The sequence below is a fragment of the Sceloporus occidentalis genome, unplaced genomic scaffold (assembly GCF_023333645.1).
Source record: "Sceloporus occidentalis isolate IW3139 unplaced genomic scaffold, rSceOcc1.0.p SCAF_35, whole genome shotgun sequence".
NCBI lineage: Eukaryota > Metazoa > Chordata > Lepidosauria > Squamata > Phrynosomatidae > Sceloporus > Sceloporus occidentalis.
In genome coordinates, this window is record NW_028317015.1 from 7,354,164 (window position 1) to 7,370,902 (window position 16,739).

Consider the following 16,739-nt stretch of genomic DNA (forward strand, 5'->3'; position numbering starts at 1 on the left):
ACAGAGTATGTATATGTGTGCCATGTAGTATGTTTGCCATGCAGTATATGTGTGCCATGCATTAAATGTGTGCCATGTAGTATATGTGGGCCATGCTTTATATGTTTGTCATGCAGTATATGTGTGCCATACAGTATATGTGTGCCATGCAGTATATGTTTGCCTTGCAGTATATGTGACGTGCAGTATATATGTGCCATGCAGTGTGTGTGCCATGCAGTATATGTGCCATGCAGTATATGTGTGCCATGCAGTATATGTGACATGCAGTATATATGTGCCATGCAGTGTGTGTGCCATGCAGTATATGTGCCATGCAGTATGTGTGCCATGCAGTATATGTGACATGCAGTATATGTGACATGCAATATATATATCCCATGCAGTGTGTGTGACATGCAGTATATGTGACATGCAGTATATGTGTGCCATGTAGTATGCGTGCATTTATCGGTAGCGCACATGCTGCAGACTGCTGCTGACTCAGGCGAGCTGTATCATTATGCAGAGCACAGCATTTTTAGACTTTACAGCATATACCGGTACCGAGTCTCTACCCTCCTTCAGCGAGCAGAGGGTACAGTATGATGCTGCAGGAAGATGAAGAAGAAGCGGTGGGCGGGGCATCGGGAGTTTCTCCTCCCCCACCCCAGTAAAACTGCGGAGAGCAGCACTGTGTCCACACATGGGAAGCGGTCCAGAGGAGCTCACTGACAGAGGGAGTCAGGGACCGGGGAGGGGCAGGACACCCAAAGTGCAGGTCCGGGTCACCTGAGGACAGAAGAGTGACAGTGAGGTCCTCCTGAGAGAATGAGGAGCTGCACTCAGACGTACATACCCGTCTCTTCCAGTTAAATCACAGCATCCGAGGGGCTGCGTTATTGGTGGGGAGATTCACAAACGATACAAAATGTTCGCAGGAAAACAGTTACCCCAACGTAGCCGTGACCCTCTATGGCACCGCCACCCGCCACTTATGATCGTGATCCTGGGTAAGTGCTTTCAGTGCGCGGCCACCAAATAGGACTTTGTGGATGTTTAACAAGTGAATCGGAGGAAAGGTTTGTAACATGACATGAAAGGCCGTCTGATATGCGGGTGTTATAACTATACTGTGCTATAAATGTACTATACTGCACAGTACTATATATATGTGTGTGTGTGTGTGCGTGCATGCATGCAGATGTGCAGGGAAGCGTCTCTATGAATACATGCATGTCCTGGTCATTATAAAGTTATTTTCTGTGCCCTCTCCCTGCGCATTATTCTCTGCCCACTCCTATCTTAGAATGCACTTTGTGTATCTAAATTTAGCCAGACACGACAATAGCCCCCCCCACCACCACCATCACACTTACTAATCGCAGAACACTGCAGAGGTACTGCGGGACACCGGCTACACTCTGTGCTCTGCCCCTCGCACCGTGTTCTGGGGTTAAGGTGAGACATCCCATCTGCTCCATCATGACTCTAATCGGAGTGTCATGGTGTGGGGGGGGGGGGGAGCCGGACCACCTGAGCCGAATAGTGCTGCATTGCTGGATCAGTGACTCAGCACCATAGTCTGTAGGACATAACGCAGAACAAGTGATCAGCGAAGGGGAGAGCCGGCCAGGATGGGTTTAACTACCTGCCAACGCCGCAGCTATCACCTCTCACCGAGGATGCACTAACTCGTGGAATCGAATCAATCTATTTGCGCTATTGTAAGAATTGCGTTTATTGTGATATTTAATTTAAGAATAACCTTTAGCTGCCTCATCTTATCCATCATTTGCTTCGTCTTCCCCCAAACCTCTCAACCCTCCAGGACTGACCTTTTTGGATTGCCGTTAATGCGCACGGATTCCTCTCGTGCCCTGTAGGTGTAAGCAGTCGATTGTAGCTGCTTGTGTTTTATGCCACTGAGTATTAAACTGTCATAGAAACCGAGCGCGCCTCCCCGGACAGGTTTCTTCAAATGTAAGAATGCCATGTGAATCCAGTAAGCCTGGTATGTTTAGCGAGTGTACGTGTGTTGTATTGTTTAGTAAATATAATGTTTTTTGCTTCATCAATGGGTGAGCCTAGGGTTACTGGCACCTGGGTGCAGGGTTTCCTTGGCCCCCCCTTTTTGCTAGTCGTCATTAAATATTACAATAAGGTTGGCACTGTACTAAAGAAGTTAAAATAAGTACCGTATTTGCTTGATTATAAGACGACCCCCCAAAATCTGAATATTAATTTAGGGAAAAACCCTATAGGAAAAAGGTTTTACCAGTAAATGTTAATTCATGTAAACCATGTGAACTATTTTTTTTTTTTTTTAAATAAAAGCTATGATTGGGAAAAATATTTTGTTTTTATTTCCTTTTATTTTCCAACCGCCCCCCCCCCCAGTTATGCACATCTGCCCCCAGGCTTGCCACTCTGCCCCAGAAATGCCTTATACCCCCTATATGCCACTGTGCCCCATGATATGACTTTTAACCCTCTAAATACCACTGTGTCTCACCTATTTAATGTCTGATTATAAGACGAGGGGTATTTTTCAGAGAATTTGCTTTGAAAAAAACCTCGTCTTATAATCGTCAAATACAGTAATCTAATTAAATCAAATAACAGCAGCATCAATTTACAGACACAGATAAACTCTGCTGGACAATGCTGCCTCACTCATATTACAACAAGATATTAAAGGTGCAGTCTGAGGCGCCTGACACGCCAAGCTTAGGGTCATGTGACGTTACGTGACAGCGTTGCAGACCAGGGCGCATCCAGAGCCTTACCTCAGGAGGAAAATTGATGCTAAAAGACACACAGGCACTCACACTACCACACACACATTTGCACACCCATTCACACACTAACATACCCAGACACATACACACTACTGCACCCAGTGTCAGGCACTATTATACCCAGTCAAACACTAACATACCCATGCACAAAACCAGATACACACATACTAACATACCCAGTCACAGACACTATTATACCCAGACAAATCCCAACATACCCAGTCACAGACACTATTATACCCAGACAAATCCCAACATAACCAGTCACAGACACTATTATACCCAGACAAATCCCAACATACCCAGTCACAGACACTATTATACCCAGACAAATCCTAACATACCCAGTCACAGACACTATTATACCCAGACAAATCCCAACATACCCAGTCACAGACACTATTATACCCAGACAAATCCCAACATACCCAGTGACAGGCACTATTATACCCAGACACACACACTGACATAACCAGATACACACACACTAAAATACCCAGTCACAGACACTGTTATACCCAGTCAAACACTAACATACCCAGGCCCACACTGACAAAACCAGATACACACTAACATACCCAGTCACTGACACTGTAATACCCAGACGAACCCCAACATACCCAGACACACACACTGACATACCAAGACACATACTAACATACCCAGTCACAGACACTATTATACCCAGACACATACTAACATACCCAGACATACACATTAACATAACCAGATACACACACACTAACATACCCAGTCACAGACACTATTATACCCAGACACACACACTGACATAACCAGATACACACACACTAACATACCCAGTCACAAACACTATTATACCCAGACACATACTAACATACCCAGACACACACACTAACATAACCAGATACACACACACTAACATACCCAGTCACAGACACTATTATACCCAGACACACACACTGACATAACCAGATACACACACACTAACATACCCAGTCACAGACACTGTTATACCCAGACACATACTAACATACCCAGTGACAGGCACTATTATACCCAGACACACACACTGACATAACCAGATACACACTCACACTAAAATACCCAGTCACAGACACTGTAATACCCAGACAAACACATAAACACACATACTTACACACACAATTGCATACCAAAAGACATGGGCACAAAAACAGACACACAAGCTCACACTATCTATATATCATTGTTGAGTAATGCAGCTTATAATTAGCACACTTCTGTTTGTCCGATGCCTGGTACATTGCTTGTAGTGATGAGTAATGTTTCAGCGCTTCCTTTATGTCAGTTTTAGGTACTCAGTTTGCTGCTAGGATCATTTGTATGATATATCGGGAATTTTGTCTCCAGGTTTTGACAAGTAGCACACTGGATATGTCTTCAACTGAGGGCCGTTTGCAGTGATTTCTCTTTCATACTCACACACAGATCTCCTCTGATTAGTGACTGACAGTGGTGGGATATAATGTCCCATCCTTTGAATCTTTGGCATTTACTAAAGATGGAGTTGGCAGGAGAGTTGCAGTATCATCGTACTAACATCACGTTATAGAAGCATATAATGAAGGGTCAAGGTCTTCTGCTCCAAGAATAGCTTGGATGGCCCGTTATAAAGCAGTGAGATTCCTCAAAAGCCAAACGAATCAACTAAGCCTTGTGCAGGGCCAGCAAAGCCCTTGCTTCTGAGATATGTGCCATGGGTGGCCCTTTATAATGCATTGTGAATTTAAGGGGGTTTAAACCAAAACTCTTCTGCCAAGGCCTAAAACATCAGTGGAAATAATTAACTACCTGCTAGACCATCAAACATTGGGAGTTTAAGTGTAGAGTTGGCCCATCTTTAAATATATTAAGATTTTGAAGAGAGGGTGGGGGTTATTGAGATGCACACCGTGACTGCAGACAGCTTGTAGATTCAGCAGCAAATCATGTTAATTTATGTATTTTGGGCATTATACAGTGATACTCATACATTGATAAACTCTGACTGAGACTGGATTGTCGTAGAACAAAATAAAAATCACTTTAAATGTTAGACTGTAATTTCTTTGTATGTGTTAATTAACTTTTTTTTAACTATAATTGTCTTATATAAGCATACAGACATTTTGCATTTTTTTTTATTTCCTTGATGACTCAGCGTCAGTGCAGTAATCTGGAGAACGTGTATGCAGATATAGACCATCCCAGTTGTATTTGGTATACAAAAATACCAGTATGTGTATCAGCATGTGCCTACATTTGATTTTGTAATTGGGTTTTCATCTGGAAGGATTCATTTATTTTTGTGAGGCTTTTATTGGAAGGGGGATGTGAGGCTTCCGTCTACTTTTATCCCTTTCAGTACCCTGGACAGCTAACATCATTGCTGACGAATCATTATGTGGAGTTCAGCAAATAACAGGAATGCTTTCCGTTAAATTGTGCAATTTGAAAACTGAATAGAATAGTTGAATGTAAGTAAATTGAATGTAAAAAATATAATATAAATTAATATATTATAGGTAAGTACTTTAGGTAAGTAAAATGTATAATTAACGGAAAGGGAAGCAAAGCATTATGTGTCCATCAATTTTGTCATGATTAGAAGCAAGAACTTAATTAGCACAAACATGGAGGGCTGTGTTAGATGCCAGAAAGTTGGAAGTGTTATGATGTGGAAGAAGACAAACACGAGCTTTAGCCACACAGGGCGCCATGGCAACAGGGGCGCCTGCCTGGGACTTAAATCAAAACATTATTTAACAAGTTTTCAGCAACCGCTCGGCGCCCCTCACTCTCCGTGACTCCGTCGCGGTGCCGGCGTTTCATGCTGAGCGCCGCGGCAGAGCGGGAAGACGGACGCCTCCCGCTCGCACCGCAGGTAAGTGAGGATAATGAGAAGTAGGGAGAGGGGGTAGATAGTGAGAAGGGGCAGAGGGGGGTAGATAGTGAGAAGGGGCAGAGGGTGGTAGATAGTGAGAAGGGGCAGAGAGGGTAGATAGTGAGAAGGGGCAGAGGGGGGAAGGCAGTGAGAAGGGGCAGAGGTGGTAGATAGTGAGAAGGGGCAGAGGGGGGGAGATTTTTTCCTTTCTATTTTTTTGGGATGGGGGGCGCCAGAGGAGTAGTCCGCACAGGGCGCCAGAACACTTAAGGCCGGCTCTGCTCCCTAGGACCAAAAATTCTAAAGTTACTTTTTGAGCCATCATTCTTTAGCTCTCTAAGCTAAAGAAGGCCGTAGAGGAGGACACCCCTAGAGGAGGACACCTATAGAGGAGCAGAGAAACGTTCCAGGTTGTATCAGAAAGTGCAAGTGAAAGAAATAAAAAGCTTCGGCTTGTGTCCCAAAATCTTTAAAGCAGAAGTGTGAAGGGGCAACAGCCCTCTTACTAACCCTTCCCTGTGGTAGGGCTGGAGTAAAATTCTTACACACACACTGAGGTTTCAAACAACAACGCCCGCTGCTCCCTTAGAATATCAAAAGCAAAATAGTGACAGCTAAAGAAAGGTTGCAATCCCTGGGATGGAAGCTATTCAGTCGGCGTGTTTGAAATCCAACCTTCCCTGGATTAGATGTGGTATTCCACGAATGAGGCTTTGGATGAAAGTCACTTTACGGTTACATCTAATTTAGATTGTTAAAACTCCACTCCTCATACGATCAGCTCATGAAAACAATTTCTCGCTGATCACGTAATATCATTCTATGGGTCAGATCTTCAATATCTGCAAAGATTTGTTACCAGTCTCTTAAGATACACAGCAATCATAGTGCCAGATGGAACACAAAGTCTTGCTTACGGGATCACATTATCATTTATATCAAACTCAAAACAATCCAGGATGTGCTTAAACACGTACTAAAAACTAAAAAAAGAAAAATCTTCCATATTAATATCTCACATAACTTTATGGCAATGCATACGTTTCTACCATGCTTGCGGAAAACTCATCGGGATTTCACAAGCTCCTCTTCTTCACTGTGACATAGATAACCTTGACTTGGTACAGGGCGATCCAAAATCTATTTGAGACGTTCTCCATTCGCAAAATATTCCTGGAAACGGTTTGCAAGACTGTAGCAGTAACTGGGGCATATTTGACTACTTTTGTTGTCCATGGGTCCGGTGGGCCCCTGTCAGTGCTGCTCCATAAGTGCCTTATTTGCCACTGTTATATTAGAAGAGGAACCAAAATAAATTTGGTGATACATCACAGGTTCTCAAAAAAGCAAATACCATTTCTCAGCCTGTTAGTAAAATGGATCCTTCAGTTTCCCAAATCCTACAGTTCACAGTTTGGAACACTAAGTAAACTCATGTAGTGGCGTTTAAAGAATAAAGCTCAAAATGTTTGTATTTGGAAAAAATCTATAAATTAACTTTCTTTAATGCCTGATTATTCTGTCTCATAAAGGCATTTATCCCCTGTTGTTAAGTTACTGTTCTTCCTTCGTAGAAGCTGGTTCAGGCAAAAAGGAGAAATCTTGTACTTTTAAACCAAATCTTACTAAAACAATTACATTAATTGAAAAAGAAAAAGCATGATGTATAGGTACTTGACATTATTTATAGGTAAATGTAAAATATGTATAGGGGGCAGTTCCTCTTTAACACGGATAAACCCAGTCTGCATCAGTAGAATAAATAATATAAAACCACCAATGAATGGTTCCAATCCCGTGAAGGTAAGCTACTTAGATGGGTTGTTTGAAACCAAGACTTCCTGTGGTTAGTTATCGGGTCTGATAATAGTCATCCGACAATTCCTTACAGGCTTTACGATGGAAGTGGAACAAAAACACAGTTTTGTTGATTCTCTGCTGTTCCTGGGAATGCCAAAAACACTTGTTCTGGTTGGGGATTACCATCTCCTTAACCACTTTCAAATGAAGGCTGAAATGTAATGACATGTTGCTGTCACTTAATTTTCCTTTTAGTTTTGTTTGGATTATCCTTATAAAAACATATATTTTGCTCCTGAGCGATGCAATCAGTTGGTTGTTCCCAAAGGAACAAGGCTTTTAATGGGTAATTTATCTCTGGAAGGGCCAGCATCTTAATTAATGCCATGCTGCTGCATAATACAGTAAGCTTTCTCCATGCTGTGAAACTGACCTGGTCCTAGTTAAATTTAAATATTTTAATTTAGGACATAGGGTTGTTAAAACTTCTTAATCACACCAGTGCAAATTAATTTATAAAAACTTTAAAAAAATATTTCTGCTGGTTCTATACACATTATTGAGCCCTATAGAACAGCAACTAGAAAAGGGACTTCTTAGGAGGAAAGATATGCCTAGGGAGAGAGAAAGTGCCTGAAACTGGTGAAGAACGCGGTTGAACCAAAAAGCATCGATGCCCAGACCCGGACTGGCCATCCGGCACACTGGGTAAATGCCTCGTGGACCGCTGGCCGACATCACTCTATGCACATGAGATCTGCCTCTCCAGCTGTTCTGCCGGTCGCATGCTATGTGAGCAAAAAATATCCAGCATGTAACATGTAGCATGTGGACGTTCATATCCAGCCATCGCCCGTATTAATGCCATTGGGCATAGTGCCAGGCCTCCCCTTTGTCCCGAGTGAGGCCCTGTTAATGCCCAGTTACATCAGTACCCCAAGACAGTGCATGTTGTGTAACTTTGCAGGTAATAATAATAATGTTATCTAAGTTATTAAATTATACAGAGGAGTGTAGCATCCAATCAACCGCTTCACCGACTTGTTCTAGTAGGTTCTTTAAATGTATATTTTCAGGATCTTAAGGAAAAGCAGTTCAGTTGTGTTTTTCCTTATAATGTGTTCCTTTTAATAATATTGGATGTATTTTAAGGCCTGTTACTGCCAGTTGATCACACTCTCAGGAGATGGAGTTAACAGATCTCCAAGGGTCCCCTGTAGATGTTTGTCTTTGAAGCCAAGTTAAGTGTCTCCCTTGGGTGCGATGCTTCCTGTTAGATTTTCTTTTCTTAAGCCAAGTGCTAGAAGCTCGTTAATTATTGGATTGATTAAAAACAATCGTCCAATCAAGAAGATGTGAAAGTATGCAACAATACACTTGTGTAAGAAGGATGCTTGTTTATAATCTAGTTCCGTATATATATATATATTTATACTATTTATTTAGATGACTGTAAGCTCGTTTGAACGGGGCCCTCCTCACCTGTGGTCTCTGTTAGTCAATTTGTTATGTTACATACTACTTGTTATGTCCTGTCTACCCATTGTACAGCGCTACAGAATCTGTTGGCGCTATATAAAACAATAAATAATAATAATATTTGTTGTAACTTATGGAGGCTGGGATCTGTTGCAAACGATGGTAGAATTAGCATTATCAAGTAATTTTCTGTCCCAATTATATTTACCCCACCCTCACGAAGGCAGCCAACTTAACAACAAAGAAAAAAGCTAATGGGGAGAAATAATCACCCAAATCCTGCAAATCGTTTCCGATTGATCTTTAATGCTCTGTGCATTTGTGATGGTTATTATTGTAGTATTAATCTATTATTAATTCTGCTATCTGCATGGTTATTAATTATGTATCTACTCTGAGACTCTTACCTACATACGTTTTAGATAAAATAGGTTGGTAAATGTAATTATTATTTTCTTGTTTCCTTTGCCAATAATAAAATGTTTTATCATGTTTTAATCTAGTTATCGATGTTTATCAATTTATAAGATAGTGATACCCAAAAATGTAGGGCCAAAATGGGCTAAGCACAAGCTAGTGTGATCAGAGTTACCATTAAAGGGTGGTCCAACTGAAAAATAACTATTGTTATATAAGAATAATATACCATGTCGTTTACAGTAATGTATTATTTGTATTTATTGTTCCAATAAACTTGCTTTGTACTTTTTTGATTTACAGCCCATGTTAGCTAATCTACGTATTTATGTATGTTAGTGAATACTGCATTAGTCTGGCAACTAACTATACTCAACTGGGAGGGTTGGCAGCTGTACAGTAGGGTGAATATGATCCATCCCTTCCATTATAGTGCCTGTCTCATTTGAACGTTAGTCTAGTTATATGTTAGAAGCAAATGTCCCACGCGAATATACCCGGTAATTGTAATTGTTAATTCTGTCCCCAGCTGCATTCTTTGCTCAAACATGTTTCACGTTGGAGGTGACGGTTGGAAAGAATCCGCAGGTTTTGGCACGCAATGGAACAGATGTCCTTCTGCCCTGCATCTTCTCCTCCTGCTTTGGATTTGAAGATGTAACGTTCTCCTGGACGTACAAGACGTTCAACGACTCTTTCAAACCAGAGGATGTGAGCAACTAAATCTTCTGTCATTTACATTACACACCACCTGGGTCAATTAACAACATTAATATATAGTATATTAATGGTCTCCAACTTGAAAAACATTGGGAACCTGGCCAAGAGCTTAATTAACAATGGCTTGGGCATAGTCTTCCGATAGCTACAGCAGCAGAAAATATTTAGTCATTTTGAGGGGTATAATAGATACTGTTTATGTGGGGCGTTAACATTTTTATAATGAAAGATATTCTACAGCAATAGTTAGGGAGGTAATTAGGTATTTGATGGCGCTATATAAAACAATAAATAATAATAATAATATTGCATATATATGCAACGCATTGGCTTCTCATTCAGTACTAAATGCTGAATTAAGAGAAACAACGTGTTTTATTTACATTGGTACAATTGTGCTATTTCGGAATAAAATTAATATCTAACATAGGTTTGATATTTTTGGTCTATTACTGGGAAGCTGATGTCAGAGACAGTCAGGTAAGTCCATAAAAATACGACACATAATTCCCTCATATCTTTTTTTTTATTACGGAAATAAATCTGTTGGGAGGTTATGCTGGCCATGTGGCCAACTGGGGGGTCTATATAACAGTTTATTCAGGGTTCAGGGTTGTTGAGATGAATATCTTTCAATAACATGTATATTGTGGCTCTGAAAATATTAATGTAGGAGCATAGTTGTTATCACTGGTGGCCCAAGTAGTCTGTCCATTTTTTTCCTTTATCACTACCTTTAGTGCTCCTTTATTAGTATTTTTAATTGTCAGATGTGCTGTTGTTATATATGCCAGTAAACACTATTCTACTATTTATCAGTATATCTTACAGTCTGGAATAATCAAGGCATTAACCGGGTTGGTATTTTTTATTGAAAAGGTGACAACCCTGCTCAAAATGGATGTTCAATTTGAAATTTGGATAAATAAACTGCATAATAATATTCTGTTTTTGCTGCCTTTTATCCATACGGGTCATTGTGAATACCTATTATTAACTTGTGTTCACTCCATCTCCAACACATACTTTTGCCGGCCTTTCAAGGTCATGATTAGTTTCAGAGGAGCTTCCCGTTCGGAGGCCCTTTCAGTAAAGGCAACGGGTTCTGCACAGGGTGACAGAATTAGCATGCATTATTATACCTAAAGTTAGTGGTGGGCATCGTCTCCATGTTCTACAGCAGCACATACTTCTGTTTAAATAACTGGCTTTTCACATTCATAAAAAAGGTCACAAATTAAAACATAAAATCCAGTGTGATATCGAGGTTTATATGTTTTTAATACTGTATTTTTTGATGATTTTTTTATAATTTCTCCTGAACTATTTCAGTAAATTAAAAATATTGCAAAGGAATTAAAGTACATAAATAAAATAAATGTTTTTATTAGGGTTTAAGATAAGAAATATAGTATTTTAAGAAAATGGGAATGCTCTGCACCAGAAGCTAACACCATAGAATTATAGGTATATAAAGCAGACATGATTTCACATTGGGGCAAAATAGCCATTTGCCCCAACGCCTCGGGTGTCAAGGGTTCCTTGTTGCAGTGTAGTTTATGTATTTGCACTGCAGAGATGCAGTAGTCTCTGTGTTGGCTGATTTGGGTGCCCACTTGTTTCATGAGGTCCCTCTTCTGCAGAAGATTTATCTGTAGAGAGACCGACTCAAATTCTGTAGTTTGACCAGCGGAGTGTTTTTTTCTTACTTTCTGTCATATTACAGGATCAACAAGTAAGTCACATGCACTGTATGTTTGCGTGTGTATGCATGTATGTATGCAAAGGCATTATTCATATCATTGTAACAGTACGAGGACAGAAGCAGTACCTCAGCTTTCATGACAAATGTATGAATTATTTTTATAATGTTATATCTGATAGGTACCTGGTTAGACAAGGACATTCAGTTAGCTCACTCATGCAGCTTTTTGGACCAAAACCTATTTTGTCTGTAATTCCCTTCCTGTCTCTTTAAATATGATTCCTGAGGATGCCATGAGCCGAAGTTTTCTAATCCCAGGGCAAATTGTGGTGTGTACAAATACGAAAGTTAAAATGAAATAAGCACTCTACGTATGAAAATTTACCAAATCAACAATCATCTCCTAAGCTTGAAGGGTGTCGCTGAAATGCTTCGATAGTAAGGCATTCAGCGACACCCGAACACCCAGTCCAGGGGATACTGTGACCGCTCTGGATATAAAACCATTGGTACGTCTGTGGAGTGTTTGGATGCCAGAGGATTTTCTTTTTCTCCAAAAAAGCCAGAAATGCGGAAAAAGCGTGTCTGCACTTCTCTTTCTCCGTGAATCCACATGAGTTATTCTGGCCTCTTGGAGCACTTCTGTAAAAAAGCGGAGAGCCGTGCCGGTGGGAAACAGTTGACAGAGAAGGTAGGAAGACATCGTGAGAATGTGTGAGCGTATGAATGAAGAGTGAGAAAGATCAAGTATTTTGCTTTAGTAGATTTTGAAAAAGCAAGAAAATAACCATTATTACTGTAAAACCTTTTACTTAAGAGAAGGCAGAGTTTATGTTCTATATAATTTATTCCAAAGGAGCAAATTAGGGCTCATTTGCTGTAAAGTTCTATATCTAGGAATTATACACTTGACTGTAGCAAATCAAGGATCACAAGTGTTTCCGATCACATGTAGGGAGTTAGATACAGATCCCTGTACCTGCAATGTATCAAGAAGAGATGCGCCAACCAAGGGTATCCAAAGTATTTATATGAGGACAAGGCTTGTGAAGATCATCAATACATACAAGACATGGCGTGTTTCAATATCTTTTGATTGTAAATATACCACAGGGGTGTTAAAGGCTACAATTGAAATATTCGAATCATTTATTTAACCAGTCTTATTTAAATAGTCAATCTCTGCTTTATACCAAGAGAAATCGCATTCCAATCCCAAATTCCTTCCTGTCACGATACTCTTTATCACATACCTCGTTCCTGTCTTACCTCACCTACTCACCCTTTATTATTACCTAAGAAGAGTTAAATATATACTTTTGGTTGTTCAAACCAAGCAGACTAGGTGGGCTAGTATATTTTAAGCTGCCACTACATAAGTTTCAGTAGTTCTCATTAACCCTCTCAATGCTTCCTTCTTTCAGAAGTTCTCTTTTCATAGCCTTTGCTGTGCTGACCTTTATGTATCGCTTCCTTACAGCTATATAAAGGGACTCTGAAGAACAGGAAGTCAATCCCCAAAGCTGTAGATATTCCTTTAACAAATGAGCGGATGGAACGAGTGGAACTGATGGCCAGCGACGATGCCAAAGATTATAAACTGTCCTTACTGCTGAAGGAAGTGGATTTTCATGATGCTGGACGATATACCTGTATAGTGACCAACAAGAAGGAGAAAAACATGAGCCAGAATGCCACTTTAACACTTACTGTGGTGGAGAAATGTGAGTGTCTCCGTTCTGTCTGTTTAGGAAACGTCTTGAATTACCATAATAGAAAGCACAGAACATGCATTAATAGGGGTCAGCAATCAGGCACACCTTAATTACTGAATACCAGAAATGTACACTGCTTCAAATGTACAGGGTAACAGCATAGATGGGTATGGAGAGCAGACCCCCTGCATGAGATCCACCCAACAATTCGGGGCACCTATCTCAAAAAAATTGATATCTGTCCATTAATATTCATTGAAGCACACATATTTGTTATGTCTCTTACTAATCCTAACCCTCAACCATTTCCAATTTCCTCTAAATATATTGTTGCTCTCTTTTTCTATGACTTTGTCTTTAACAGTTGAAGTTGTGGATAACACACTCACTGTGATTATCGGGAGTGTTGTTGGGGGTGTCATTGGACTTCTTATCCTGATTCTTATCATAAAGAAGATTATTACCACCATCATCAAGAGGAATGAAGACAAGAAGTGAGTATTGTTGGCTGGGTGTAAGTGTGGTGAACAAACACAAGGAGAGGATAGATCAGGGATCAGCTTTTTAACAAGTGTTTACATCAGTATTTTGGAATTGATTGTGAAAATTATGTGGCAACGTGCAGGTGCATAGATCTTCCCAATTCTTTTGTATCTCCAGGAAGGACTGTCTTGTGAGCTCTTCTGTTAACGAGAATACAGATAATGCATCCAAGCCAGAGATGAAAGCTAAACCCAAAGCATGATCTCTGAAGATGGATCCAGAACAGGCCTGGGACTATATTGATGGACAATAAAAACCTAGTGCTTCTGTGATAAAAGGCATCTAGAAAGATAGCAAAACATCTTATACGATAATATAAAGCACCTTCTCCACTTAGTACTCTACATCATAACTAAGACGCAATAACATCCACAAAGGCATCTGTGTGGTTAATGCTCCTGTACAATTCTTTATAATGATCGATCTGTGTGTTTTACTCATATAAGACTGATAGGCATCAGTTCTAAAGATGTAACAGGAAAAGGGGGTTCACTAGAGTAGTATTGCAAAATGCTTGCACTACATTTAATGACGTGGGGTGTCACGTCTACTGGACACTACTTGCTGTCAATAGTTTTCTATGCATGGCAAATGAAGGGGAGAAAACAACAGGACAAAGGTTTGCTCAAAGAGCCTATAATCAGATGTGTTTTGTTAAGGGGAAGGGGACACCTTCCAAAATTTAGTTTAATACCAGTATCATTTAGATTGTCACCCTTTCACATTCTGTGTTTTGGTATTTGTATTAAATCATTAAATTGCTTAAAGCTGCTATTACTGCTAGAGGTTGGTAGACATAAGCAAAAATGATTTACATCCTTGGTTTAAAAAAAAAAAGTGTTTGCTAGACTTGTAGCCAGAAATTTGCGTAAATAAACTCAATCCCAATGGTTTGGGTGAGCGATGCTCGCATTCTTCGGGATTAGAGAGATTAAGGCTGCCAGAGCTGCTCCGTGGTGTATCTTTTAGCATCTAAACAGAAGTGTTAATTTATAAAGATTTGTTTACCGGTCCCCTTTTACAAGAGGGCAGCTGTGAAAATTTGCTTTATCCAAATACATTCTGAATATAGAAGTATGTATAATACACAAAAGTAGCCACAGTGTTTATTATCATGTAGATCCAAAGTTGGACTGTGCAATTCCACCGAACCAACAGTGCAGATTTTTAGGACCTCTACACATTCTAGTAAAAAAAAATGCATTCATACAAACATTTTTGCTCAAGTTAAATAGAAACAATTTGGAAGCAGATCTGCCCATTAGACATCATGAAGTATTTAATGGCAAAGATGCAAATTTAAAGTTTTTGGGTTTTTTATCAGACATTTATTTTCACGTATTTTAATGTGTTCATTTAACACCCATCATTCACCTTAAAGACAATACCTTCAATTTCAATGCCGTGTCAGCTTGTCCAATTTTATTTGCTGCATAGGATATATCTGCGGGTATACTTTTCACCCTTGCAGCGATCACTTGGTCACTGCTACTACTCTTATTATGAATGTAATAAAAACGTTATTACGTATTATCCGTAGTGGTGTATGTTAGCAGTTAACGCGTCCATCTTTACCACCATTTTGCGGCTTTTTTCACAGACCTGTTCAAAACCAAGATAAATGATTTGGGAATAAATTGTTAGGGCCGATTCTTATTGGGGAGCATTTACTCTTTTCATGGATATTTCAAGGATTAGGGAAGTTATGCCACTGGAGTGACCCTACCTAGGGGAAATGATATTAAATCAACATTTATCATATCCATGGGCAGCTACCTTGAAATTTTAAGATTATTTAAAAGGGAGGAAAGATACAGGGGAACCAAGGAATGGACCACTACCAGTGGTAGCAAGGATAGAAAAGAGCTACTCAACCAATCTGGAATGGCTAAATAATTTCACTTTTATCAGATAATTATAATGTAGATTATAGTTTTTCGATCTACTAATGTAGAAAAAAAAAACACAAATATATTCACCACCCTTTTAGTAATATTTGGGAGATGCTTTAATATAAGTGATATTTCCTTTTCAGGACACAGATTTTCATCATAACATTTATTAACATTAAAAAACTATTTACACTTCCAACCGTTTTTATATATGTACATGCAACAAATGAGCTGATGGATCTAGGACGTTGTGTCGGGTTTATATTTTTAAGATCTGGGGTATTGTGAAAATAAATTTATAGTGGTGTTCGAGTGGGCAGGTTAATAAATAGTAAAGTGTGGGAGGAGTAGGCCAGCTCTCTGTGGTGCTAAATTAGGTTTTTGTAAGTGCGTTTCTATAGAGAGGTATATGAATAAAAGATCTCTACAGGTTATGAATATGCAACTTCGCTACGAGAGAGCTATGTAGAACATATACAATAGAAATCTACAGATTGTGGCTCCCACCTAATTTACCTCTCAGTGCCAGGGAATAAACAAACCAATACATAACCCTCTGTAATTAACAGGATAAAACCAGCGAGAGGCCGGCATTTAACAATTAATATCCCCTAGATTGCAAATAAACTCAGAATGACAGCGTAGGACACAGTCCGGTGGGGTATATCATCATCAATTCCCCACTCCGAAAGCGTGCAGAGTATAGTTTATACATGCTGCTGTCCTGCAGAGCATGAGACCACGAGGTAGTTCTCCGGTTCAAAGAACATTGCATCTTGGCAAGACATTGTGCAGTCCCTCTGA

At 39.8% G+C, this 16,739-nt stretch overlaps 1 protein-coding gene across 1 annotated transcript; it reads left to right on the forward strand.

Annotated features, from left to right (window-relative positions):
- Nucleotides 1-462: 462 nt before the first annotated feature.
- LOC149298037 (sodium channel regulatory subunit beta-4-like) lies at nucleotides 463-14,245 on the forward strand. The gene is made up of 5 exons (XM_089487898.1): nucleotides 463-577; nucleotides 9,890-10,071; nucleotides 13,266-13,509; nucleotides 13,865-13,994; nucleotides 14,161-14,245. Exons 1-5 carry the CDS (start codon nucleotides 463-465, stop codon nucleotides 14,243-14,245), a joined length of 756 nt encoding a protein of 251 aa, XP_089344024.1.
- The last annotated feature ends 2,494 nt before the right edge of the window (nucleotides 14,246-16,739 follow it).

Bases quoted from the DNA above. Each gene is read 5' to 3' on its own strand.
- LOC149298037 (XM_089487898.1), top strand. From the start codon at position 463: ATGCTGCAGACTGCTGCTGACTCAGGCGAGCTGTATCATTATGCAGAG. The intron at 578-9,889 runs GTACAGTATGAT...TTCTGTCCCCAG, and splicing joins CCTCCTTCAGCGAGCAGAGG to CTGCATTCTTTGCTCAAACA. The intron at 10,072-13,265 runs GTGAGCAACTAA...GCTTCCTTACAG, and splicing joins ACTCTTTCAAACCAGAGGAT to CTATATAAAGGGACTCTGAA.